Here is a 25,224-nt window from a genome sequence, read left to right on the forward strand (position 1 = left end):
CTTCTCCCCCCTCCCTCTCCTCCTCCTTCCTCCCCTCCTCCCTTTCTCCTCTTCTTCCCTCTCTCACCTCCCCCCCTCCCTCCTCCCTGCCTCCCTCCCGTCTTTCTTAGAACATAAGAACGGCCAGACGGGGTCAGACCCAAGGTCAATCCAGCCCAGTGTCCTGTCAGCCCACAGTGGCCAGCGCCAGGTGCCCTAGGGGGAGTGAATCAAACAGGTAATGATCAAGCGATCTCCCTCCTGCATCCATCTCCACCCTCTGACACCATTCCTTACCCAGCCTGGCTAATAGCCATTTATGAACTTAACCTCCATAAATTTATCTAGTTCTCTTTTAAACCCTGTTATAGTCCTAGCCTTCACAGCCTCCTGCAGCAAGGAGTTCCACAGGTTGACTATGCGCTGTGTGAAGAACAACTTCCTTTTCTAGTTCTTATATTATGGGAAAAAGTAAATAACTTTTCCTTATTCACTTTCTCCACACAGCTCATGATTTTATAGACCTCTATCATATTCCCCCTCAGTCTCCTCTTTTCCAAGCTGAAAAGTCCCAGTCTCTTTAATCTCTCTTCATATGGGACCCATTCCAAACCCCTCATCATTTTAGTTGCCCTTCTCTGAACCTTTTCTAATGCCAGTATCTCTTTTTTTAGGTGAGGAGACCACATCTGTACACAGTATTCCAGATGTGGGCGTACCATGGATTTATAGACGGGCAATAAGATATTCTCTGTCTCATTCTCTATCCTTTTTTTAATGATTCCTAACATCCTGTTTGCTTTTTTGGCTGCTGCTGCACCCTGCGTGGACGTCTCCAGAGAACGACCCACAATGACTCCAAGATCTTTCCTGATTAGTTGTAGCTAAATTAGCCCCCATCATACTGTACGTCTAGTTGGGTTATTTTTCCCGATGTGCATTACTTTACACTTAGCCACATTAAATTTCATTTGCCATTTTGTTGCCCAGTCACTTAGTTTGGGGAGATCGTTTTGAAGTTCTTCACAGTCTGCTTTGGGCTTAACTACCTTGAGCAGTTTAGTATCGTCCCCAAACTTTGCCACCTCCCTGTTTACCCCTTTCTCCAGATCATTTATGAATAAGTTGAACAGGATTGGTCCCAGGACTGACCCTTGGGGGACACCGCTAGTTACCCCTCTCCATTCTGAAAATTTACCATTTATTCCTCCCTTTGTTTCCTGTCTTTTAACCAGTTCTCAGTCCATGAAAGGACCTTCCCTCCTATCCCATGACAACTTAATTTACACAAGAGCCTTTGGTGAGGGACCTTGTCAAAGGCTTTCTGGAAATCTAAGTTCACTAGATCTACTGGATCCCCCTTGTCTGCATGTTTGTTGACCCCTTAAAGAACTCTAAGGCTGCATCTAGACTGGCATGATTTTGCGGAAATACTTTTAATGGAAAAGTTTTTCCGTTAAAAGTGTTTCCGCAAAAGAGCATCTAGATTGGCACGGATGCTTTTATGCAAAAAGTGCTTTTGCGCAAAAGCATCCGTACCCAGTGTAGACGCGCTTTTGCACAAGAAAGCTCCGATAGCCATTTTAGCCATCGGGCTTTCTTGCGCAAAAAATTAAGGTGCCTGTCTACACTGGCCCTCTTGTGCAAGTATTCTTGTGTAAGAGGGCTTATCCCTGAGTGGGAGCATCAAAGTATTTGTGCAAGAAGCCCTGAATTCTTACATTAGAAGGTCAGTGTTCTTGCACAAATTCAAGCGGCCAGTGTAGACAGCTGGGAAAATCTCAGCACTCTAGACGCACCCTAATAGATTAGTAAAACAGGATTTCCCTTTACAGAAACCATGTTGACTTTTGCCCCACAAATTATGTTCTTCTGTGTGTCTGACAATTTTATTCTTTACTATTTCAACTAATTTGCTTGGTACTGATGTCAGACGTACCGGTCTGTAATTACTGGGATCGCCTTTAGAGTCCTTTTTATATATTGGCGTTACATTAGCTACCTTCCAGTCCTTGGGTACAGAAGCTGTTTTAAAGGCTAGGTTACAAACATAGTTGTTAGTTCCGCAATTTCCCATTAGAGTTTTTAATGCCATCTGGTCCTGGTGACTTGTTACTGTTCAGTTTATCAATTATTTCCAAAACCTCCTCTAATGACACTTCACTGTGAGACAAGCCTTTTACACACAAGCCGGCCGGCGGGAGGTGCTGAGGGTTCAGGGTGCGACTCGGGGTGAGGTCTGAGGTCCAGGACCCCAACAACCAGCCTCACCAGTGGGCCCAGCGCTGCTGCACCTCGGGTCCCTGGCACCAGCGCGGGTCAAGCATGGCTCTGCCCCGAGCCCCAAAGCAGGGGCCTTGCTCCCAGCCGGCTCCTGGACTGTTCCCACTGACGGCAGTGGTGCACACGTGCTCTCACACGTGCTCGTGCACGTGCATGCACGGAGAGGAGCCAGCTCATCCCAGGCCTTTGTCCGCCCGGCTCACTCCAGGGCAAGTGGGCAGGTTAGGGCCTTGCGCCCACTTCCAGTGGCGGGGGCCAGAGCCTGGCTCCTTCCCCGGCTTGTGCCAGCCTCCCACGCCCTCCCCCCGGCGGGCTGGCCACCAGCACGGGCAGGCTCCGAACACGCTCCCAGGCTCCAAGGGCGGCCAGGGCCATTGTGAACTAGTCCGACCGGCAGGTGGCAGGGCACCGCCCCCCAGCCCGACCCCTGGCTGAGCATCGGCCACTGCCAAGGCCGGGGTGAGTCGCGCCGCAGAGGAGCTGCGGTTTATCCTACTTCTGAGCAGCCGGTGCCCCAGGGCAGAATTCCTTCCTGACCCCAGATCAGAGCACACGGGCGCCCGGGAGAGAATTCCCTGGAGTGACTGCGAGCCCCCCAGGGCCCTGGCACCGCAGGCGGCCCCCCAGATGGAGGTGCTGGAGCACACGAGCCCTCTTTCTGCTGTGGCCCCTTCCTGGTGTGGCTCCTGCCCCGGCCGCTGGCTCCCTGCCCCCAGGCGGCTCTGCCAGCACCAGGGACTGGCGCAACGTCCGGTCACATGCCTCCCTGGGCTGGACTCACCCCGGAGCTGATGGCAGGGCAGGGAGGGGGGGCAGTGCCTGCTGGGCACCAGGCCAGGCGTGGCCACCGCCAGCGCCGCGGGGGGAGGCTCCATGCCCGGCACCGGGAGTCCGCACCCCCCACTCTCCCCAGCGCCATCCCTGTTGCTGTCCTATGGGCAGCGCACACCGTGCCCAGCCAGCGCCATGCTGGGAGCGGCAGCCTGGCTGGAGCCGGGCAGATCCCTGTGCCCTGGCCGGGGGCCGGTGGGCTGGCACAGGGGGCTGCCATGGGGTGAGCGGGGCAGGTGAAGCCAAGTGCGACTGGCAGGAAGAGGGGTGGAGGGGCTGGGGTCAGACCTATCTCCCCAGACTCCTCCCAACACAGGGCGTACCCCCCCTTCTCCAGCATGTGGGGTCTCCCTGCGCCGTGTGTGACAGGGAATGTCCCTCTGCGTGCGCGCACACAGCGCACACACACGGCACACACAACCACACAGTGCATGTCCATAACGTGTGCATACACACACGGTGCACACACGGTACGAGCACACACACACGGTGCACACACGGTACGAGCACACACACTGTGCGTACACACGGTGCACACAGTGTGCATCCAATCACACACGTGCACATACATGGTGCACACGGTACAAAGTGCACACACAGGGTGTCTACACACACGTAAGGAGAAGATCTTTATTTGGAGCCAGCGTGGGAGGCCAGAGCCTACGGCCTCCGTCTGCAGCCAGACTGGCCGGTCCCCTCCTCGCAGTCCCTGTGTCCCGCCAGGCTGGCGAGGAGCAGCCCCCGTCCCAACGGCGCCCACTGACTGCGGGGAAGCCGCAGGGCTCCACGTGGGCAAAGAAAACTCCATTGGGCGCGTGGGGTCTGGGGAGCAGCCACCCGGCACCATGCTCCTGCCAAAGCCAGAAAGGCGCCGCCTAGCAGAGCCCTGGGACCTGCATTGGGCCCAGCCCTGCCTGCCCCCCGCCCCATAGCGCCCCCTAGTGCAGCCCTGGGCCCAGCCCTGCCTGCCCCCCGCCCCACAGCGCCCCCTAGTGCTGCCCTGGGACCAGCCCTGCCTGCCCCCCGCCCCACAGCGCCCCCTAGTGCTGCCCTGGGCCCAGCCCTGCCTGCCCCCCGCCCCATAGCGCCCCCTAGTGCTGCCCTGGGCCCAGCCCTGCCTGCCCCCCGCCCCATAGCGCCCCCTAGTGCTGCCCTGGGCCCAGCCCTGCCTGCCCCCCGCCCCATAGCGCCCCCTAGTGCAGCCCTGGGCCCAGCCCTGCCTGCCCCCCGCCCCACAGCGCCCCCTAGTGCTGCCCTGGGACCAGCCCTGCCTGCCCCCCGCCCCATAGCGCCCCCTAGTGCTGCCCTGGGCCCAGCCCTGCCTGCCCCCCGCCCCATAGCGCCCCCTAGTGCAGCCCTGGGCCCAGCCCTGCCTGCCCCCCGCCCCATAGCGCCCCCTAGTGCTGCCCTGGGCCCAGCCCTGCCTGCCCCCCGCCCCATAGCGCCCCCTAGTGCTGCCCTGGGCCCAGCCCTGCCTGCCCCCCGCCCCATAGCGCCCCCTAGTGCTGCCCTGGGCCCAGCCCTGCCTGCCCCCCGCCCCACAGCGCCCCCTAGTGCTGCCCTGGGACCAGCCCTGTCTGCCCCCCGCCCCACAGCGCCCCCTAGTGCAGCCCTGGGACCAGCCCTGCCTGCCCCCCGCCCCATAGCGCCCCCTAGTGCTGCCCTGGGCCCAGCCCTGCCTGCCCCCCGCCCCACAGCGCCCCCTAGTGCTGCCCTGGGCCCAGCCCTGCCTGCCCCCCGCCCCATAGCGCCCCCTAGTGCTGCCCTGGGCCCAGCCCTGCCTGCCCCCCGCCCCACAGCGCCCCCTAGTGCTGCCCTGGGACCAGCCCTGTCTGCCCCCCGCCCCACAGCGCCCCCTAGTGCAGCCCTGGGACCAGCCCTGCCTGCCCCCCGCCCCATAGCGCCCCCTAGTGCTGCCCTGGGCCCAGCCCTGCCTGCCCCCCGCCCCACAGCGCCCCCTAGTGCTGCCCTGGGCCCAGCCCCGCCTGCCCCCCGCCCCACAGCGCCCCCTAGTGCTGCCCTGGGCCCAGCCCTGCCAGCCCCCCGCCCCACAGCGCCCCCTAGTGCTGCCCTGGGACCAGCCCTGCCAGCCCCCCGCCCCACAGCGCCCCCTAGTGCAGCCCTGGGACCAGCCCTGCCTGCCCCCCGCCCCACAGCGCCCCCTAGTGCTGCATTGGTACCAGCCCTGTGTGACGTAGTGGGGGTAACTTGCCAACGCTGTGGAGACCTCTGCTGTCTGTAACACGAGTCATTATGCAAAGGGGGCTCCAAACCGGTCCGACCAGCTACCCCCCGTGGGGAGGAACAAAGGAAGGTGGATGCCGCCCTGGCTGGGGGGCAGGGCTGGAGGAGGGTTAGTTAGTTTCTGTCTGGGAGCATGGAGGAAGCAGCCTCAGCAACAGGCTGGGGGGTTTAGAAGCCGAGACCCCCCCCCACATATCAAGGGGGGCTGAGGCATCCCAGGCCTGCCCTGCAACCAGATTCCATCTGTGCTGTGCTGTATCCTGGAGAGGCAATAAACCACCTCTGTTCTACTGGCTGGTGGAGTCTGTTCGTGCCATTTCGGGGGTGCAGGAGGCGGGGGACCCCAACGCGCCGTCACACCCTGCCTGCCCCCCGCCCCACAGCGCCCCCTAGTGCTGCATTGGGACCAGCCCCGCCTGCCCCACACCCCACAGCGCCCCCTAGTGCTGCATTGGGACCAGCCCCGCCTGCCCCCCGCCCCACAGCGCCCCCTAGTGCTGCACAGGGACCAGCCCTGCCTGCCCCCCGCCCCACAGCGCCCCCTAGTGCTGCATTGGGACCAGCCCCGCCTGCCCCACACCCCACAGCACCCCCTAGTGCTGCATTGGGACCAGCCCCGCCTGCCCCACACCCCACAGCGCCCCCTAGTGCTGCATTGGGACCAGCCCCGCCTGCCCCCCGCCCCACAGCGCCCCCTAGTGCTGCCCTGGGACCAGCCCTGCCTGCCCCACACCCCACAGCGCCCCCTAGTGCTGCATTGGGACCAGCCCTGCCTGCCCCCCGCCCCACAGCGCCCCCTAGTGCTGCATTGGGACCAGCCCTGCCTGCCCCCTGCCCCACAGCGCCCCCTAGTGCTGCATTGGGACCAGCCCTGCCTGCCCCACACCCAACAGCGCCCCCTAGTGCTGCACAGGGACCAGCCCTGCCTGCCCCACACCCCACAGCGCCCCCTAGTGCTGCATTGGGACCAGCCCTGCCTGCCCCACACCCAACAGCGCCCCCTAGTGCTGCACAGGGACCAGCCCTGCCTGCCCCCCGCCCCACAGCGCCCCCTAGTGCTGCATTGGGACCAGCCCTGCCTGCCCCACACCCAACAGCGCCCCCTAGTGCTGCACAGGGACCAGCCCTGCCTGCCCCCCGCCCCACAGCGCCCCCTAGTGCTGCACAGGGACCAGCCCTGCCTGCCCCATCTGCCCCCCGCCCCACAGCGCCCCCTAGTGCTGCACAGGGACCAGCCCTGCCTGCCCCATCTGCCCCCCGCCCCACAGCACTCCCTGGGTATTTCTGGGCTGCAGGCGGGCGCCAGGCGCTATGGTGATGGGCGCTGGGGCTGCGGGTGCCATGGGGTGGCCCCTATGCTGACTCCCTAGTTTCCCTGACTCCGGAGCTAAAACGTGCAGTCGTGTGTGAACTAGATGCAAATTAGCTCATTGAATTACCAGCATCACACGGCCCTGCCCCCACGCCCCACACACCCTGCCCCCTGTACCCCTGCCCCGCCAGCATGCCCTGCCCCCACGCCCCACACACCCTGCCCCCTGTACCCCTGCCCCACCAGCATGCCCTGGCCCCACGCCCCACACACCCTGCCCCCTGTACCTCTGCCCCACCAGCATGCCCTGCCCCCACGCCCCACACACCCTGCCCCCTGTACCTCTGCCCCACCAGCATGCCCTGCCCCCACGCCCCACACACCCTGCCCCCTGTACCTCTGCCCCGCCAGCATGCCCTGCCCCCACGCCCCACACACCCTGCCCCCTGTACCTCTGCCCCACCAGCATGCCCTGCCCCCACGCCCCACACACCCTGCCCCCTGTACCTCTGCCCCACCAGCATGCCCTGCCCCCACGCCCCACACACCCTGCCCCCTGTACCTCTGCCCCGCCAGCATGCCCTGCCCCCACGCCCCACACACCCTGCCCCCTGTACCTCTGCCCCGCCAGCATGCCCTGCCCCCACGCCCCACACACCCTGCCCCCTGTACCCCTGCCCCGCCAGCATGCCCTGCCCCCACGCCCCACACACCCTGCCCCCTGTACCCCTGCCCCGCCAGCATGCCCTGCCCCCACGCCCCACACACCCTGCCCCCTGTACCCCTGCCCCGCCAGCATGCCCTGCCCCCACGCCCCACACACCCTGCCCCCTGTACCTCTGCCCCACCAGCATGCCCTGCCCCCACGCCCCACACACCCTGCCCCCTGTACCCCTGCCCCGCCAGCATGCCCTGCCCCCACGCCCCACACACCCCGCCCCCTGTACCCTTGCCCCACCAGCATGCCCTGCCCTCGCCCTGCCCCACACACCCTGCCCCCCCTTGCTCCTGCCCCACTAGCATGCCCTGCCATCGCCCTGCCCCACACACCCTGCCCCCCCTTGCTCCTGCCCCACCAGCATGCCCTGCCCTCGCCCTGCCCCACACAGGTCTTCCCCCCCTTGCCTCCGCCCTGCCCGCATGCCCCACACAGCCCTGCCCTCTGGTGCCCATCAGGCTGGGGGCCCAGCTGGGCTCCGTGGGGCTGCTCCTGCTGGGGGGTCTCCGTGTCACCCCAGACCCCCTCGGGGCCCCAGGCTCTGCCCAGCAGCCCCTCCCTTTCCGGGCGGGGAGCCTGCGGGGGCACAGGGAGCTCGTACCCAGATGCCTGGACATCACCCACCTCCAGAGCCAGCATCACAGCCGGTTGCCATGGGGATGGCAGTGAGGTCATAGGCAGGGGACGGGGGGGGGGGGGAGGTTAAAGAGATGCTAATTAACTGTCTCTAAATTGCCCTTTCCCAGCCCCTCGCCGGGCCCCCCAGCTTGTCTGGAGGAGGGGACGCTGCACCAGGGAGGGGGGGGCTTGCTGTGCCAGCTCCTGGCCCCAAGCGCCCCAGGACACGGAGCCCCACTGCAGCACAGGCTGGGGGCTGGCAGTCCTGCCACGGGACGGGGGGGTTTGGCCCACGTGCCCCTCCTCCCATGGCAGCTCCGGTGCCCGCTGCAGGCACTGCCTGCCCTGCGCCCATCTGCTCCCTGCGCACGAGGCACGGACGCTCAGCCTGGCTGCAGGGGACAGCAGCTTGGGGCCCGAGCTGGCACGGGGCCGTTCCTCCCGCCGCTCGGTGCACACGGACCCGGCCATGGATCCCCTGCTGCGGAGGGGAAGCCGGCTGGGCTCCACCCCAGCACCAGGCGCAAGTCTCTGTCGCAGGCGGCCTGTGAGGGACAGGGGAGCACAGCCAGTGGAGGGGGGACTCAGGAGCACTGAGGGCTTGTGCCCCTCACTCCCGACCTGCAGCCCCTGCCAGCCCAGCCCTGCCCCCCCCCCCCCGCCAGTGCCCCTCACTCCCGACCTACAGCCCCTGCCAGCCCTGCCCTGGGTGCAAGGACCCTGCGGCCAGGTCACACTGTGTTCTAACCACCCAGCTGGCTTGGGGGCGGCGGCTCCTGTCCTCTCCAAGCGCCCCCATTCCCGTGGGGAGTGCTGTGCCGCATGCCCCAGCTCCTGGCCACTTCCCTTGGATTGGCCGTAGCTTTCTCAGTGGGGCCCTGGCTGTTAAAGGGCTGCTGTGCTCCAGCCCAGAGCTGGCTGCATCTCGGTGCTGGGAGAGCCCAGAGCCACTTCTCCCTCCCTGACATCCCCAGATGAAGGCTCGGCTCCAGCTTGGAGTTACCTCCAAGGCCTGTCTCTGGCCACGCTACTGAAGGGAAACTGAGGCCCAGGGAAGGCTGGAGCCACTGCAGCCAGAGACAAGGAGCTGGTTTCCCGGGCAGGGCAGCGCCTGCTCACCCATGTGGCGGGAGGCCCAAAGCCCTCGTGCCCCTGCGGGCGCCGGGTGGCAGGGCGGGACCAGGCCCACGCGGTACGGGCACCACGCTCTGTGTCCACACAGCTGGGTCAGACGTGCCAGGCACCGGGGGCACCCGCAAGCCAGACAGAAAAAGCCCTCGTGCCGAGCCAGCGCTAACCCACGCACCAGCCCTCTGGGCGCCGAGGTCACACGCTCGGCAGCCTGCGGTAGAGCCCCCCTCGGCCCAGAACTCGGGGTAAGCCCATCACAGCGGGGGGGCCGGGGCCTGCTGCTGCCCCGAGCACCCAACCCCTCCCAGGGACCAGCGACCAGCCGTGGGGCGTGGCGGGGCGGATGCGCCCTGGGAGGGCTGTGCTCAGGGAAGGGACTTGCCACGAGGGAGGGAGCGACTGAGCAAGAACTGAGCCAGAGGAGCCCCTGGAACGCGCGCCCCAGCCCAGCCCCTGCCCCGGTGGGAGGCCAGTGGAGACCTGGGTTGCTCCGTGCTGTGAGGAAGACCTGGAGGTCCTGGTTCATCGAGGCAGTGCCCTAGTCCAGCCCCCAGACAGGTGGGGCTGGCTGTGCTGTGCTCCCTGGGGAGGCTTGCGAGGGGCCGTGTCTGTGCCTAACCCGTCTCTGCCCCAGTGCTCAGAGCCCGGCCCTGCTGGGAACAGTCCCAGGGCTCACCCCGCTGCACTGAGCCCCCTCAGCTACCCCAGCTTAGAGCCCCACGGAGCATCTGCCCCCCGGAGCCGCAGGCCGTGGGGTGGGGGCTTGGTCCGTGCTGTGAGGACCCCAAAGCCATGACAGAGCCTGGCCATCACCATGGAGTCCCTGCTCCCTGCCTCATCTCCGGCTACTCTGCCCCCTATCCCAGCCCCTTCTCCCTGCAGCACAGCATGGGCCTGGGGAACTCCCTGCCACAGGTGGCCAAGGGCAACCGTGAGGGATGGAGAATTAGCTTAGACCAGAGTCACTGCGCTCGGCGCCAGGGCTGTGGACACTGCGCTAGTATCGCCTGCCCCCTCAGCGCCCACCCTGGCACTGCCGACCCTCGCTGGGTGGGCCCGACGCTGAGACCCAACCTCCTCCGCCCTGCCCCCAGCACCCTCCCCTCTTGCATGGGGGCTTCTGCCCTGGGGCCCTGCCCATGTGGCATGTGACTGGGTTTAAATGTCTTTGCGGACAAGGTCGGCTCCCGGACTAATGCGCTAAGTGACGCAAGATGGGACGAAGGTGACAGCCCTCGGGGGGGAGAACGGGTTAGGAACGAATTAGAAAAGCTAAACGTACACACGTCCATGGGTCTGGACTTAACACAGCCGAGGGGACTGAGGGTATGTCTACACTACCCCCCTAGTTCGAACTAGCGGGGTAATGTATGCATACCGAACTTGCTAATGAAGCCCGGGATTTGAATTTCCCGGGCTTCATTAGCATAAAGCCGGCGCCGCCATTTTTAAAAGCCGGCTAGTGCGAACCCCGTGCCGCGCGGCTACACACGGCACGGGCTAGATAGTTCGGACTAGCAAGCTACTCCGAACTATCTGTACGCCTCGTGGAATGGCTGGGGGGAGAGGTAGATACGCTGGTGGGCAGTGACCTGGACAGATTGGGGGATTGGGCCACAAGAAATCTGAGGAGGTTCAACAAGGACAAGGGCAGAGTCCTGCACTTGGGACGGAAGATTCCCAAGCGTTGGTACAGGCTGGGGACTGACTGGCTAAGTAGCAATTCTGCAGAAAAGGACCTGGGGGTTAGAAGCTGGATATGAGTCAACAGTGGGGGGATGGGTTATAACCTCTCCCCTGTATGAGGGGGGCTGGGGGGCACAGGGAACACTGGGGTGTGTGAGGGGAGGTGGGGGATGGGTTATAACCTCTCCCCTGTGTGAGGGGGGCTGGGGGGCACAGGGAACACTGGGGTGTCTGAGGGGAGGTGGGGGATGGGTTATAACCTCTCCCCTGTGTGAGGGAGGCTGGGGGGGCACAGGGAGCACTGGGGTGTCTGAGGGGAGGTGGGGGATGGGTTAGAACCTCTCCCCTGTGTGAGGGGGGCTGGGGGGCACAGGGAACACTGGGGTGTCTGAGGGGAGGTGGGGGATGGGTTATAACCTCTCCCCTGTGTGAGGGGGGCTGGGGGGCACAGGGAACACTGGGGTGTCTGAGGGGAGGGGGGGGATGGGTTCTAACCTCTCCCCTGTGTGAGGGGAGGCTGGGGGGACACAGGGAACACTGGGGTGTCTGAGGGGAGGTGGGGGATGGGTTAGAACCTCTCCCCTGTGTGAGGGGGGCTGGGGGGCACAGGGAGCACTGGGGTGTCTGAGGGGAGGTGGGGGATGGGTTGTAACCTCTCCCCTGTGTGAGGGGAGGCTGGGGGGGCACAGGGAGCACTGGGGTGTGTGAGGGGAGGTGGGGGATGGGTTATAACCTCTCCCCTGTGTAAGGGGGGCTGGGGGGGGCACAGGGAGCACTGGGGTGTCTGAGGGGAGGTGGGGGATGGGTTAGAACCTCTCCCCTGTGTAAGGGGGGGCTGGGGGGCACAGGGAGCACTGGGGTGTCTGAGGGGAGGTGGGGGATGGGTTAGAACCTCTCCCCTGTGTAAGGGGGGCTGGGGGGCACAGGAAGCACTGGGGTGTCTGAGGGGAGGTGGGGGATGGGTTCTAACCTCTCCCCTGTGTGAGGGGGGCTGGGGGGCACAGGGAACACTGGGGTGTCTGAGGGGAGGTGGGGGATGGGTTCTAACCTCTCCCCTGTGTAAGGGGGGCTTGGGGGCACAGGGAGCACTGGGGTGTGTGAGGGGAGGTGGGGGATGGGTTCTAACCTCTCCCCTGTGTAAGGGGGGCTGGGGGGCACAGGGAGCACTGGGGTGTCTGAGTGCAGACTCTGCTGCTATTTAAATCCCCTGCCCTTGCCTGCCCAGCTGTTGCGGGTGCCCTGCCTGGCCATGCCATTGGGAGCGGGGCTGGGGCTGGGCCTGCAGCCTGGCGCAGACTGGGCACGGGTGGGGGCTGCCAACTACAATGGGGGGCAGCAGCTCTCATGAGCCCGACTCCGCAGGCACCCCCACTCTGGCAAGTGCCACGCGTGGCCAGGGGGAAGGAGCCCCCCAGCTAGTGGGGGGCAGAGGGCAATGCCCCCCAAGGACTCCAGGCTCCTGGGCACGCTGGGGGGAGCCCTGAGGCGCGTCCAGCCCGTGGCCGGAAGCGTGGCCCGAGGCCTGGGCCAGTGGGACGCCAGGCACGGCCCGACACGCAGCGCAGCTGCCAACAGCCCCTCGCCCCCGGCATGGCGCTGTGGCTCCTTGGCCAGAAAGCCGGGCTCCGAGCCAGCCTGGGAGGGAGCGCCCGCCCGGTGCCCGTCTGCCCAGGCGCCTGCCCTGGGCTCCAGCACAGCAGAAGCTGAGCCCGAGGAGCAGCTGAGCGGCCTGCGGGGCAAAGCCAGCGAGCTGGAGGGAGACACAGCAGCCTCCAGGAGCCCTGGGCAGAGACGGGGGCGCGGCCCCCCCCAGGAAACGCTGCAGGGACTCGCCCAGAAAGCCGGGGGGCCCAGCGGGGCGGTGGCGCTGTATGGCTGGGCCAGCCAGGGCAGGGCCGGAGGGGCCGGGAGCGGGGCGTGCTGAGGCTGGCGGCGAGGGGCAGGCGGGACCCGGCCAGGCGGGTCAGGAGACCGGGCGAGGGGCAGGCTGGCCAGGGGTCCGGGCGGCGCTCGGGTCGGCTGAGCGAGAGCTGCTTTCCAGGCCCGTGCGCGGCCGCCGCGACACCGGGCCACTGAGCCAGGTGAAACACGGACGTGAGGGGATCGCAGAGCGGACGGACCCGCGCGTCCTCCTGCCCTGCCCTGCCCATGGCCCCCGAGGCCGGTTAGTCGGTGTCTGCCCAGCCATGCCCATAGCCCCGGGCTGGGCAGCAAGGCTGGCAGGAGGAGACAAGGGGCTGCAGGCAGGGTGGGGCCTGGCCTGGGCACAGCAGGCGAGGAAGGAATCGGGGCAGGCCTGACCCAGGATGTGCCGGTCACTGGTGCTCCCAAAGGGCACACTGGGATCAGGGGCTGGACGCCTCTGCCCCCCAGCCAGTGCCCCGGCAGCTCACGGGCAGGGCAGTGGGCGCCCGGGAGGGCCTGGGGGGACGCAGGCTCCTGGCCGGGCCCAGGGCAGACGGGCTGAGGATGTAGCCGGGAGTCGCTACCCGCCTCTCACCCTGCGGGCGGCTGGGTGGGTTTGCCGGGCCCGGCTCTGCAGGCTCCGGCACACAGCCAGGGGGCGGGTTCCCTCCTGAGCTGCCCCCGCCCGGGCGTCTCCGCGGGGGACAGGACCCCGGCTGCTCGCCCTCCTCTCCTGACATCACCGTGCCCCGTTCGCGGCATCACCCACGTCTCCATGGCAACGCCTGGGAGGTCACTGCCCATCAGCCGGGCAATCTGGCTCCGGCGGGTTCCGGTCCCTGGCGCCCCCCCACACAAGGGGGGGTGGGGCCATCTCCCCCCAGCAGCCCTGCCAGCGCTCCAGCATCACCCAGCCCAGCCCGCCCATGCAGGGGGCTCACGAGTCCCCCCCGCTCCCTGTGAGACCTCCCTGCCCTGGCATGCTGGCACCAACGTGCCCCCCCATGGCTCGGAGCGCCCCAGCTGTTCCCGGGCAGGCGGGAGGCAGCCAAGGTGCCCAGCGAGGCGTGAATGAGACAGGCCGCGGAGGGGCTGTGCTTTCTGGAGCCCATCTGGGGTCTGGGGAGTGGGCGGAGGAGGCGGCCCGCTCGCACGCGTGCGGCACACATGCACGGGCCAGCTCCGGGCCGTCACTCGCAGGGACACGTGGCGCCCGCTCGCAAGCAGCACGTGCCGCCAGGCTGGCCCCGGCCCGCCCCCCATTCGCCAGCCGAGGCCAGCAGCAAATCGGCGGGGAGCCCCGTGCCCGGCCAAAGGACCCAAAATCCCACCTGCAAAACCCTCCCGCCTTCCAGCCGCGTCGGCCCGGGCACCCCCCGCAGGGCCCCCTCCCTTCCGTGCACCAGCACAGGCGCACACAGCCGTGGCACTGCACAGCCCGGGCACCCCCCGCAGGACCCCCTCCCTTCCGTGCACCAGCACAGGCGCACACAGCCGTGGCACTGCACAGCCCGGGCACCCCCCGCAGGGCCCCCTCCCTTCCGTGCACCAGCACAGGCGCACACAGCCGTGGCACTGCACAGCCCGGGCACGGGGCTGGCCCCCGCAGGCCGGTGCAGTCCCGCAGCCACTGAACGCAGCCTGGGGGGATGGGCCCCGCTACCCAGGCACTCGACATCAGTGGAGGCACCACCCACAGGTAGCTGGGGGCAGAGGCGAGCGACGGGAGCCAGTATCGGTGTCTGCACAACGCCGAGCAGCCCAGACCCACGGGTCACACCCGGCTGTCCTCCGCCCCTACTTCCCCAGCTGTCCCCGCTGCTCGCGAGGCGCTAACCCGAGTGGAACGGCAGGCTGGCTCAGCGCAAGGCACCGGAGCGGAAGGGACACACGTGCGCACCGCAGCCTGCACCTGCTTCTGCTTTCAGTGCTCTGACGTCCCCCTCCTGGCCTTGTTCTGCCCCCGCGCCCCAGTGCTGCTGCTGCTGCTTCGCGAGACGCCCCCCCGGTCTGTGTCGTGCCCGCTGCTCCCTGCCCAGGAAAGAGCAAACCACACGCAGGCGGGGGAGCAGGGCCTTGCTCCCAGGGGCGCTGCAGCCAGCGGAGAGGGGGAGGCGGCGGGACTCCCTGCCACTGGAAGTCAGGGCCAAGGCCCCGCGAGGCTCCCAGAGGGACGGGGCGAGCGCGCGGGTAACAGGAATCTTCAGACACCCACCGGCGCCGGCAGGGAGAGTGAGACCACAGACAGCTCCAGCGCCAAACCCTGCGCCAGCCCGGCTGTGCGGCAGGGGCTGGACACGCCCAGCCACGCGGGCTGGGGCCCCTGCACAGCGCTCCCCCGCAGGCCCCTCCTCCCTCTGCCTTTGCCCTGGGGGTCCCTCCTCCAGCACTGGGACCCCACCTTCCCTGCCACCCCCCAGGAGTCTCTGTCCCCCAATTCATGCCCCTTCCCTGGCTCCCTGCGGGGGCTCTGGCCCAGCCCATCCCTTCCTTCCCTCTCTGGGGTGCACGGGGTCTCCCCAGCCCCTCCCGGCTGGGGGTTCAGTGCTGGCTGCCCTCTGCCTCACAGCGCCCTGGCAGTGCCCGGGACAGCTGCCCCCCCACCTCTCTGGCTGGGCCCGTGGCTAGGGCCTGGGTGGGACCTGCCTGGGGTCTCTCGCGGGTGGCTCCCCGGGCCTGGCACAATCCTGTCCAGGCCCCCCCCCCCTGGCTGCCCCAGGAGCCCCACAAAACAGTGCTGCCGCGTCCCCTCCAGCTAGCAGCCGGGCCTGGTCCTGTCCCATGGGCTGCCCCAGCGACCCCTCCCCAGCCTGGCACCCGGCCGTGGCCTGTTCTGCCTGCAGCACGTGGAGGGCTCCAATCCTGGGAGGGTGGGGGTGGGGGACTGGGGCAGAGTGCAGGGGCAGGCAGCGGGCCCTGGGGGTGCAAATGGGGCCCCGGCCCCCTGGCGCCAGCTGTCACAGCAGCCCTGGGCGCACCGGGAGCCGGGCAGGCGGATGGGGCGGGGTGCAGGGGAGGGCATGACTGGGCTGCCAGCCCCGGTGCCAGGCACAGCCAACCCTGGGACAACTTTTTCCTCCCAGCTGGCGCTGACTTCATTTTCCCGGGGCACTCAGGCAGAAAATCCCCCGGTGCCCCCCCCAGCGGCGCCTTGTTATTCCGGGCAGCGCGTCCTGGCAAAGCCGGGTTGGGGCAGCGCTGCAGCCTGGGGGGGGGGGCTGGGACGGCCGTGGGGCTCCACGCCCCCAGTCCGGGACTCCCCCGGCATGGCCAGAGGTGCCTGAGCCAGGACTGAGCAGCGGGTGCAGCACAAACACCTCTGTCTGCCCTGCTACCAGGCCCCAGTCCCCCCTTGCCCCGGTGACACCCGGAGTCTGGACAAAGCACCCTTCCCTGCCCGCCCCCACCGGCTGGGAGGCTGCTGCCCGGGCGCCATCGCAGGGGCCATACGCGGGAAAGATGTGCCAATGCCCCATCCCCGTCTGGGCCGCCCTGGTGCCCCTGGGGTGGGCTCCCTCCCGCAGCCAAGTGGTCACTGGGCCAGGCTGGCACCCTCAGGTCCCTCTGCAGCCCCGTCCCTGCGCCCATCGGGCTGGGCATGTCCAGGGCTCTCCAGCCCTGCGGCCTCCCGCCCTGGCAGCCGCACAGACAGCCCGGGATGCGGCTGCCCAGTGCCATGGGGGGCACGGGTCCGGGCCTGGCCCCCCCTCTGCATTCCCGGGGCTGGAGTGAGCTCCCCCCCGAGCGCTGACCCCCCCTCAGAGCTGGGGGAGCAGTCGCGTCAGCAGCTCCGGGGCTGGCACAGGAACGGCAGCTTCACCCCAGCTTGGCCGGAGCCTCCCTCCCCTGCCAGGTGCTCCCTGGCGCAGGGCAAGCGGCCCCGGGCAGGCAGCTGCCCCCATGCAACAGCTCCCGGAGGTGCCCGGGGGACGTGCCAGCAGGACCCCCCCCCCCCCCCGAGCCACAGCCAGGCCTGGCTGGAGACTCCAGGGGAGCCCTGCCAGGCCCGTGGCTGCCACACCGCAAGGGGGGAGGAACCTGCAGGATTAGGGGGCAGGGCCGGGCTGGGTTTATGATGCTATTTCTATGGCCCTGGCGGCTGTCCAAGGGGATTAGCTCCCTCGCACGGCCCCCAGACCGCCGCAGCAGGGCCTCTGGCTCGGGGCAGGGCCGCAGGGAGCCCCACTGGCCCTACAGGGGCCCCACACCCAGGGGCTGCTGGGCGCTGAGCTGGGAGCAGTCGCTCGGGGGCCCTGCCCTACTGCAACCCAAACGGTGCAGGCTGCAGCCCTCAGCCCCGGCAGAGCCTGCCCTGCCACCCCAGCCCCATGGGACCCCTCTACCTCAGCCCCGGCAGCACCTGCCCTGGCCCCCCCCAGGCCGACCCCTCTACCTCAGCCCCGGCAGCACCTGCCCTGGCCCCCCCCAGGCCGACCCCTCTACCTCAGCCCCGGCAGCGCCTGCCCTGCCCCCCTCCCAGGCCGACCCCTCTACCTCAGCCCCGGCAGCGCCTGCCCTGCCCCCCTCCCAGGCCGACCCCTCTATCTCAGCCCCGGCAGCACCTGCCCTGCCCCCCTCCCAGGCCGACCCCTCTACCTCAGCCCCGGCAGCGCCTGCCCTGCCCCCCTCCCAGGCCGACCCCTCTACCTCAGCCCCGGCAGAGCCTGCCCTGCCACCCCAGCCCCATGGGACCCCTCTACCTCAGCCCCGGCAGCGCCTGCCCTGCCCCCCTCCCAGGCCGACCCCTCTACCTCAGCCCCGGCAGCGCCTGCCCTGCCCCCCTCCCAGGCCGACCCCTCTATCTCAGCCCCGGCAGCACCTGCCCTGCCCCCCTCCCAGGCCGACCCCTCTACCTCAGCCCCGGCAGCGCCTGCCCTGCCCCCCTCCCAGGCCGACCCCTCTACCTCAGCCCCGGCAGAGCCTGCCCTGCCACCCCAGCCCCATGGGACCCCTCTACCTCAGCCCCGGCAGCACCTGCCCTGGCCCCCCCCAGGCCGACCCCTCTACCTCAGCCCCGGCAGCTCCTGCCCTGCCCCCCTCCAGCCCCATGGGACCCCTCTACCTCAGCCCCGGCAGCACCTGCCCTGCCCCCATCCCAGGCCGACCCCTCTACCTCAGCCCCGGCAGCTCCTGCCCTGCCCCCCTCCAGCCCCATGGGACCCCTCTACCTCAGCCCCGGCAGCACCTGCCCTGGCCCCCCCCAGGCCGACCCCTCTACCTCAGCCCCGGCAGCTCCTGCCCTGCCCCCCCCCAGGCCGACCCCTCTACCTCAGCCCCGGCAGCGCCTGCCCTGCCCCCCTCCCAGGCCGACCCCTCTACCTCAGCCCCGGCAGCACCTGCCCTGCCCCCCCCCCCGCCCCATGGGACCCCTCTACCTCAGCCCCGGCAGCGCCTGCCCTGCCCCCTGGCTCAGCCCCATGGGGTCCTCCCTCCTCCAGCCTGGGGGCCGGGCTCCCCTCTCCAACCCAGCACAGAGAAGGAAGGGGGCTGGGGGAGCACAGGCCAGGATACAGGGGGCTGGGAGTCGGGGTTGAGGGGCTTAGCCAGCCCCCCGTGTCTCCCCCCGCTGCCTTCCTGAACTGAGCCATGCATGGCCATGTGCTGGCAGCTTCACGCGGAGCGGATCCGGGGCCTCACGCCTGCCTGGTGCCCTGCCACGGCTCCCCCCATCAGTGCCAGGTCCCCCAGTTCAGGGCAGCGCAAAGCCGTGGCTGGGGGCTGGCTGGGAGCTGTACCAGGACAGCGCGTGAGCGCACGGGGACCGAGTGTGAGTGCACGGGTGGGTGTGCAAGGCACAGGCACGTGAGTGTGAGCAGCTGTGACACCAGGGCAGCCTGGCCTGGCCAGGGGGCAGGAGAGCCCAGCCGGTGTCAGAGCCAGGTGGCGTGGGGCTGTCCATGCCAGCGGGCAGCCTCCCCCGGGCCCTGCAGCGCAAGGGGGGGAGGGTGCAGGCTGGCCCGGGGTGGGTGCCGGGGCTCTTACACCACCCTGCCACCCCGAGGCTGAGAGCCCGTCAGGACACGGAACCCCTGCACTTCCGGCACCCCCCATCCAGACCGGGGCCCCCCCGGTGCCCAGTGAGCAACCAGGGCTTCCCCTGCAGGCAACACGACAGCAGCCTCCCTCGCCGTGCAACGCACCGCCAGCCCTGGGCGTGCCCAGAGCCGGGAGCTGGCAACGGAGGGCCCGCCTGTGCGCAACAGCCCTCGCCCCACCCCGGGCTCAGGCCTCCCCTGGCAGCAAGCTGGTAACTCGAGGGGTTCATCCCACAGCCCATCCCCATAGACTCTGGGCCCCCTCCACCTCCAACCAGAGGACAGGGGGTTCTTGGGTCACTGGCTCTGCAGCGTGCCCAGGGGAGACTCTCCTTGATGGGGTGCCCAGCTGGGCGGGTGCTGGGCACTCAGGGGCAGAGCTGTGGGGCCCTGCTCCCCCCAGCACCACCCAGGAACCAGCCTGGCTCTGCAACAGCCAAATGGGTCCGGCCCCACGGCCCATCAGCCCTGGCCCGGCGGCTGCAGAGCCCGGCAGGACGGGCTGAGGCATTCGCCAGCCAGAGCCGGGTTTTGTCCCCAACGCCGGGCGGCTTCGCGCCTGCCGCAGCCCAGCCTCGCGCCCGGCCCGGAGACCCCCCTGCAGGGAGTTCCCAGGCTCATCCCCCGCCACAGGACGCCCGGCACCGCACACCCCATCCCCAGGGGCACTGGAGAGAGCCGGAGCTGGCATCCACGCCCAGAGCCAGTGCACAGCCCGGAGCCAAGCTGCTTTAAGCGGGCGCGTGCAGAGCGCACAAGCGTGTGCACGGCCGAGGCGGGCGAGTGCGTGCGTGCGGAGCAGCACTACACCCGCTCGCTCGCACACACCACTCCCGCCCCTCCAGCGCTCAGGCTTCCCAGGGGAGGTCTGGCTCCCTTCCCTTTGGCTGGGGCACAGGGCTATTTTGGGAGCAGGAGGGACCAGCTGCCAATTCATCCTGGGGTAGTATCTTCATTCCCGGCTCCTGGGGGAGGTAAAGCCAGAGCCCAGCCCAGATGCAGGGTGTGGCCGGGCTGCCCGGACCTGCCCCTCGCTGGAGCCAAGTGATGCTGCGCTGGGTACCACTGACCGAGCCCCGTTGCCAGGGAAACGGGGACTGGGCGGAGATGCCGCGGAGCATCCTGCAGGGGCTGGGCTCAGCCCGCACATTCTGCTTGGCACAGCCGGGGGGGCCACGGTGCCCCCAAAGGCCAGTGCTGGTCAGGGGCTCCCAGCCCCCCACCGGGGTGCCCTGGAGGGAGTCAGAAGCCCAGCTGCCGGCGAGTGATTGGGAGGAGGAGGGGACAGTAGATCCCAGGAGAAGAGACGGAGATGGGGGCAGCGCCAAGGGGGGCCCTTTGGGGCAGGAGTGAGCGACAGCAGAGGGCGGCACCATGGGCACGGGGTTCAGATCTGGCTGTAGGGAGGATGGGGGGCAGGACATGGGCACATGTCTCCAGGGCACGCGGATGGGCAACACCGCAGGGGGCACAGGGAGCAGGGCAGGACCTGGCCTGGCATCCCCCCCCAGCGATCAGACCCGAGTTCCCCATCGGTGAGAGCAGCCCCTGCCCGCTGGACCCCTTACAAATGCCACAGCCGGCCCCTGCTCCACCCCCATGGCAGATCCGCACAGCCCCACAGCACAGCCCCCTTTTCCCATACAGAGGCCTGGGAAGGGGCCTGCAGGCCCTCTGGAAAGTGCCTCCTTTTCCCCCTCCCCCAGCAACCCTGAACCGAGTCAATCGGCAGACAGCGCGGGGGGGAGGCACAACACTACACACCTTGCCTCAGCCATCACACCCACCGGCCCATGCTCACGGGAGCACGGACTAGTGATCAGAGCCCACCGGTGAGTGTGCACAGCCCAAGCCAACACACGGGGCCAAGGACCCTCGTGCTGACACCACGGCGAACGCGGGGCTGCACCGGGCAGGGCTCTCACACCTTGCAGGGCATGCTGGGAGATAGAGTCCCTCCGGGCCTCACCCTGGGCTGCCGAGGCCCTGCCAGAGACAGGCCCGGGGGCACCGGCTGCTGCCCGGAGAGCTGTGACGAGGAGAGGGAGCCCAGCCAGGCCCATCCAGCTCGTGGTGACAAGCCTGGCTGGGTCTGTGCTACTGCTCCCCAGGGGAAACTGAGGCAGAGCGGCGCCTTCAGTCAGGAAGGAACCAGGAGACCTGGCTCTCAATCCAGCACCCCCACTGCAGTGAGAGGAGATGGAGGCGGCTGAGCTCAGCCCTAGCACCCCCTCAGCCACCCCGCCCTTCCCATTGGCGGAACTACGATGAGCTCCCCACCCCCGACAACCCAGTGCTCCTGCACTGCACTTACCCCCCCAGCTCCCGCCCCACCAGCCGAGAGAGGGTGGCACGGTGCCCAGGAGGGCCTGTCCCCCACAGCCCAAGGGGAGCCAGCAGCAGCAAGATCTAAGCTCAGCTCTGCAAGCTGGAGCCGGCCCAACTCCTAGCAAGTCCCGCATGGGGACAGGCAGCACCAGAGCCCAGCACCCACTGGGGGGGCTGGCAACCTCCCCCCAGCCGCCCAGACAGTCAATGGCACAGGAGAGATCTCCAGAAGCACCAGGCGCAAGCCCCGGAACAGAGCAGCCATGACACCAGCCAGTCCCCCGGCCCCTCCAGGCCAGGCTGACGGGGAAACCGAGGCACGCAGTGGGGTGGGATGCAGCAAATCAAGGCAGGTCCTGACACGGGGCTCCCGATCCAGCCTCTGCCTGGTGACAGACTTGCCCAGAACAGGGGCCTCTCCCGCCCCAGGGAGTCAGGCAGCATTGCACAGCTGGCTGGGGGTGGGGGGGTTCCCGGAGATTACCACGGACTCTCCTCCGATGGGCAGGGCCACATTGCCTGCCAGCCGCTGCCCAATCTCCCCCCCCCCAGCAAAGCAGGGCCCAGGCAGCGGGACCCCCAGCACTCACCAGTAACCCCCCTGCTGCCCAATCCCCCCCCCCAGCAAAGCAGGGCCCAGGCAGCGGGACCCCCAGCACTCACCAGTAACCCCCCTGCTGCCCAATCCCCCCCCCCAGCAAAGCAGGGCCCAGGCAGCGGGACCCCCAGCACTCACCAGTAACCCCCCTGCTGCCCAATCCCCCCCCCAGCAAAGCAGGGTCCAGGCAGCGGGACCCCCAGCACTCACCAGTAACTCCCCCCCGCTGCCCAATCCCCCCCCCCCAGCAAAGCAGGGCCCAGGCAGCGGGACCCCCAGCACTCACCAGTAACTCCCCCCCGCTGCCCAATCCCCCCCCCCCAGCAAAGCAGGGCCCAGGCAGCGGGACCCCCAGCACTCACCAGTAACCCCCCCCCGCTGCCCAATCCCCACCCCCCAGCAAAGCAGGGTCCAGGCAGCGGGACCCCCAGCACTCACCAGTAACCCCCCCCGCTGCCCAATCCCCCCCCAGCAAAGCAGGGTCCAGGCAGCGGGACCCCCAGCACTCACCAGTAACCCCCCCCGCTGCCCAATCCCCCCCCCCCAGCAAAGCAGGGCCCAGGCAGCGGGACCCCCAGCACTCACCAGTAACCCCCCGCTGCACTTGTCGGCCATGGCTGGGGGCGCCCGCCTGGCCACACTCCGGCGCTCTTGCTGGTGCACGTGGCTGGCACGCAGACGTCGGCACCCGGCGGGTCAGTCCTCGCACAGCGCCCAGGAGAGCTGGGGAGGGACGAGACCGGAGTGACTCGCGGGCACGGGGACGCCAAGCCAGTCGGGAAGTGCCCCCCCCGTCCCTGGGGGCCCCCCTGCACCTCCTCAAGGAGGGCCCAGCCCTCGAGTCCAGCGGGGTCGGGGGCCACGTCTCCCCGTGACAATCCCTGAACGGTTCCACGGCTTGGCAGCTATGCCCAGAAGGCCCAGGGCTGGGGGCCGGGGCTGTGGGGCGGGCGTGAGGGGCAGAGGCAGGGCTGGGGGGCAGGACCGGGCTGGCAGGGGCTGTGGGGCGGGCGTGAGGGGCAGAGGCAGGGCTGGGGGGCAGGACCGGGCTGGCAGGGGCTGTGGGGCAGGCGTGAGGGGCAGAGGCAGGGCTGGGGGGCAGGACCGGGCTGGCAGGGGCTGTGGGGCGGGCGTGAGGGGCAGAGGCAGGGCTGGGGGGCAGGACCGGGCTGGCAGGGGCTTTGGGGCGGGCGTGAGGGGCAGCGGCAGGGCTGGGGGGCAGGACCGGGCTGGCAGGGGCTGTGGGGCGGGCGTGAGGGGCAGAGGCAGGGCTGGGGGGCAGGACCGGGCTGGCAGGGGCTGTGGGGCGGGCGTAAGGGGCAGAGGCAGGGCTGGGGGGCAGGACCGGGCTGGCAGGGGCTGTGGGGCGGGCGTGAGGGGCAGAGGCAGGGCTGGGGGGCAGGACCAGGCTGGCAGGGGCTGTGGGGCGGGCGTGAGGGGCAGAGGCAGGGCTGGGGGGCAGGACCGGGCTGGCAGGGGCTGTGGGGTGGGCGTGAGGGGCAGAGGCAGGGCTGGGGGGCAGGACCGGGCTGGCAGGGGCTGTGGGGTGGGCGTGAGGGGCAGAGCCGGGGCAGCCTGCCCCGTGCCCCCCAGACAGCGCTGGAGGAGGCGTGTGGCTGCGCCTGGCACTGCCAGCGCCGGGAGCAGAGGGACCCGGCCAGAGCAGGGCCGGCCTGGAGCTCAGCTGCCGCAGAGGACACAGATGGGAGGTGATTTCCTTCTGCCCCACTGCACCGCGCGGCTGCCTGGGTCGGAGCGGCCGGCCGTCCCGGGGACCAGCTGCTGCCAGACCTGGGGGTGCAGCCCCCCCCTCCCCGGCGCGCCTCCCGCTCGCCCTGACAAAACCCTGCTCGGCTGCCAGGAGCCCTCCCGCCAGGGCCCCAGGCTCAGCGCTGCCGACAGGGCACCCGGCAGGACCCCCCACAGCCCTGTGCCCAGCATGCCCCCAAGCGCGAGCTAGGGCTGGGCTGGGGCGGGAGGGGGCCAGCCCAGCAGAGCAGGGAGCAGGCGGCGGGAGGGGGGTGCTGGTTGGAGGGCAGGGCACAGCGGGGAGGGGGTGGGGTGAGAGGGGGCCAGCCCAGCAGAGCAGGGAGCAGGCAGCGGGGGGGGGGGGGTGCTGGTCGGAGGGCAGGGCACAGCGGGGAGGGGGTGGGGTGGGGCGGGAGGGGGCCAGCCCAGCAGAGCAGGGAGCAGGCGGCGGGAGGGGGGTGCTGGTTGGAGGGCAGGGCACAGCGGGGAGGGGGTGGGGTGAGAGGGGGCCAGCCCAGCAGAGCAGGGAGCAGGCAGCGGGGGGGGGGGGGTGCTGGTCGGAGGGCAGGGCACAGCGGGGAGGGGGTGGGGTGGGGCGGGAGGGGGCCAGCCCAGCAGAGCAGGGAGCAGGCGGCGGGAGGGGGGTGCTGGTTGGAGGGCAGGGCACAGCGGGGAGGGGGTGGGGTGGGGCGGGAGGGGGCCAGCCCAGCAGAGCAGGGAGCAGGCGGCGGGGGGGGGGGTGCTGGTCGGAGGCAGGGCACAGCGGGGAGGGGGTGGGGCTGGAGCAGGGTGGGGTCTCTGGGGCCAGGCCTGAGCCAGGGAGATAAGACGGAGGAGGCACCGCCCAGGGCCAATGGCTCCTGGCCTGGCCCCCAGCCCCTGCCTCCTACCCTGGCGCGGAGGGGGCAGAAGCACAATGGGGCCTGGGGAGGGGCTTCCAGGTGAGCTGGAGAGAGCCTGGCACAAGGGCCCCCCCCCCACTGCCCTGGCCCCTCCCCCCCCCCGCCAACAGGTCCAGGTGCCTCTTCCCCAGCCTGGGCTCTGGCCAAGCAGCTGCTGCCCGCGCCCCGAGGTGGCTGCCGCTCAGCCGCCAGCAAATGGGGCAGCCCAGCTAGCAGCCCTCCGGGGTGGAAAATGCCAGGCAAATGCCCCTCCCCCAGCCCGGCTCTGGCAATTTGCATGTAGGTAAATCAGGGCGCTGCTGTCTCTGGCCACCTGGCCCCGTGTGGGGCGGGAAGGCCAGCAGAGCAGGAGGAGCCGGGGGCTGTCCCGACCCACCCTCGAGCACCAGGCGCCCGGCACAGAGCCCGGCACGAGGGCTCGCTCCCCGGTGCCACTCGTGTGCCAGCTTCTCCTTGGCCTGGGCTGCCTTCAGCTTCCAGCCCCAGGCCTCGTCCCCAGCCAGGCACTCGCCAGAGCTGAGGGCATCGTCCGGGGGGGCTGCAGGCGGGAGGAGCGGCTCTCACACGGGCCAGGACACACGTGCTCCGGATTTCAAGGTGCTCGGTGATGGAGGATGCCCCGTCCCTCGGCACGTTTGCTCAGTGGGGTTAAGAGAGTCCCCCGAGGCTGGCCCCGGACTCCCCACGGGCCCAGGGGGGCGGTGGGACGGGCAGATGGCTGTGTCCTTCGGGGAGCAAGGGGCCTTCCTGACCCACGTGCTGAGCCCTGCAGCTCACACCACCACCCTGCTGGGCTCAGGCCCCCCGTCAACGCAGCCCAGGGGCCGGGAGCTCCGTGCCAGCTCTGCCAGGGCCCCGGCGCGCACGCCAGGGCTGGGAATCCAAGCTCCCCACTGACCGGACCT

The 25,224-nt window shown here is 68.9% G+C and overlaps 1 protein-coding gene across 3 annotated transcripts in view; it reads right to left on the reverse strand.

Annotated features, from left to right (window-relative positions):
* The window catches only part of SLC6A9 (solute carrier family 6 member 9), a 46,203-nt gene that overhangs the window by 18,135 nt on the left and 2,844 nt on the right, over positions 1-25,224 (reverse strand). For 2 of the 3 annotated variants that reach the window (XM_075935793.2, XM_075935794.2), the window contains exon 2: positions 22,254-22,391. In XM_075935793.2, coding sequence (XP_075791908.2) covers positions 22,254-22,283 — 30 coding nt within the window. In that variant the 5' untranslated portion in view covers positions 22,284-22,391. Of the gene's footprint in view, positions 1-22,253; positions 22,392-22,483; positions 22,610-25,224 lie in introns of those variants that run through there. The other variant, XM_075935795.2, reaches the window with a different exon arrangement.

Source organism: Pelodiscus sinensis, chromosome 9 (assembly GCF_052426305.1).
Source record: "Pelodiscus sinensis isolate ZL-2025 chromosome 9, ASM5242630v1, whole genome shotgun sequence".
NCBI classification, from domain to species: Eukaryota; Metazoa; Chordata; order Testudines; family Trionychidae; genus Pelodiscus; species Pelodiscus sinensis.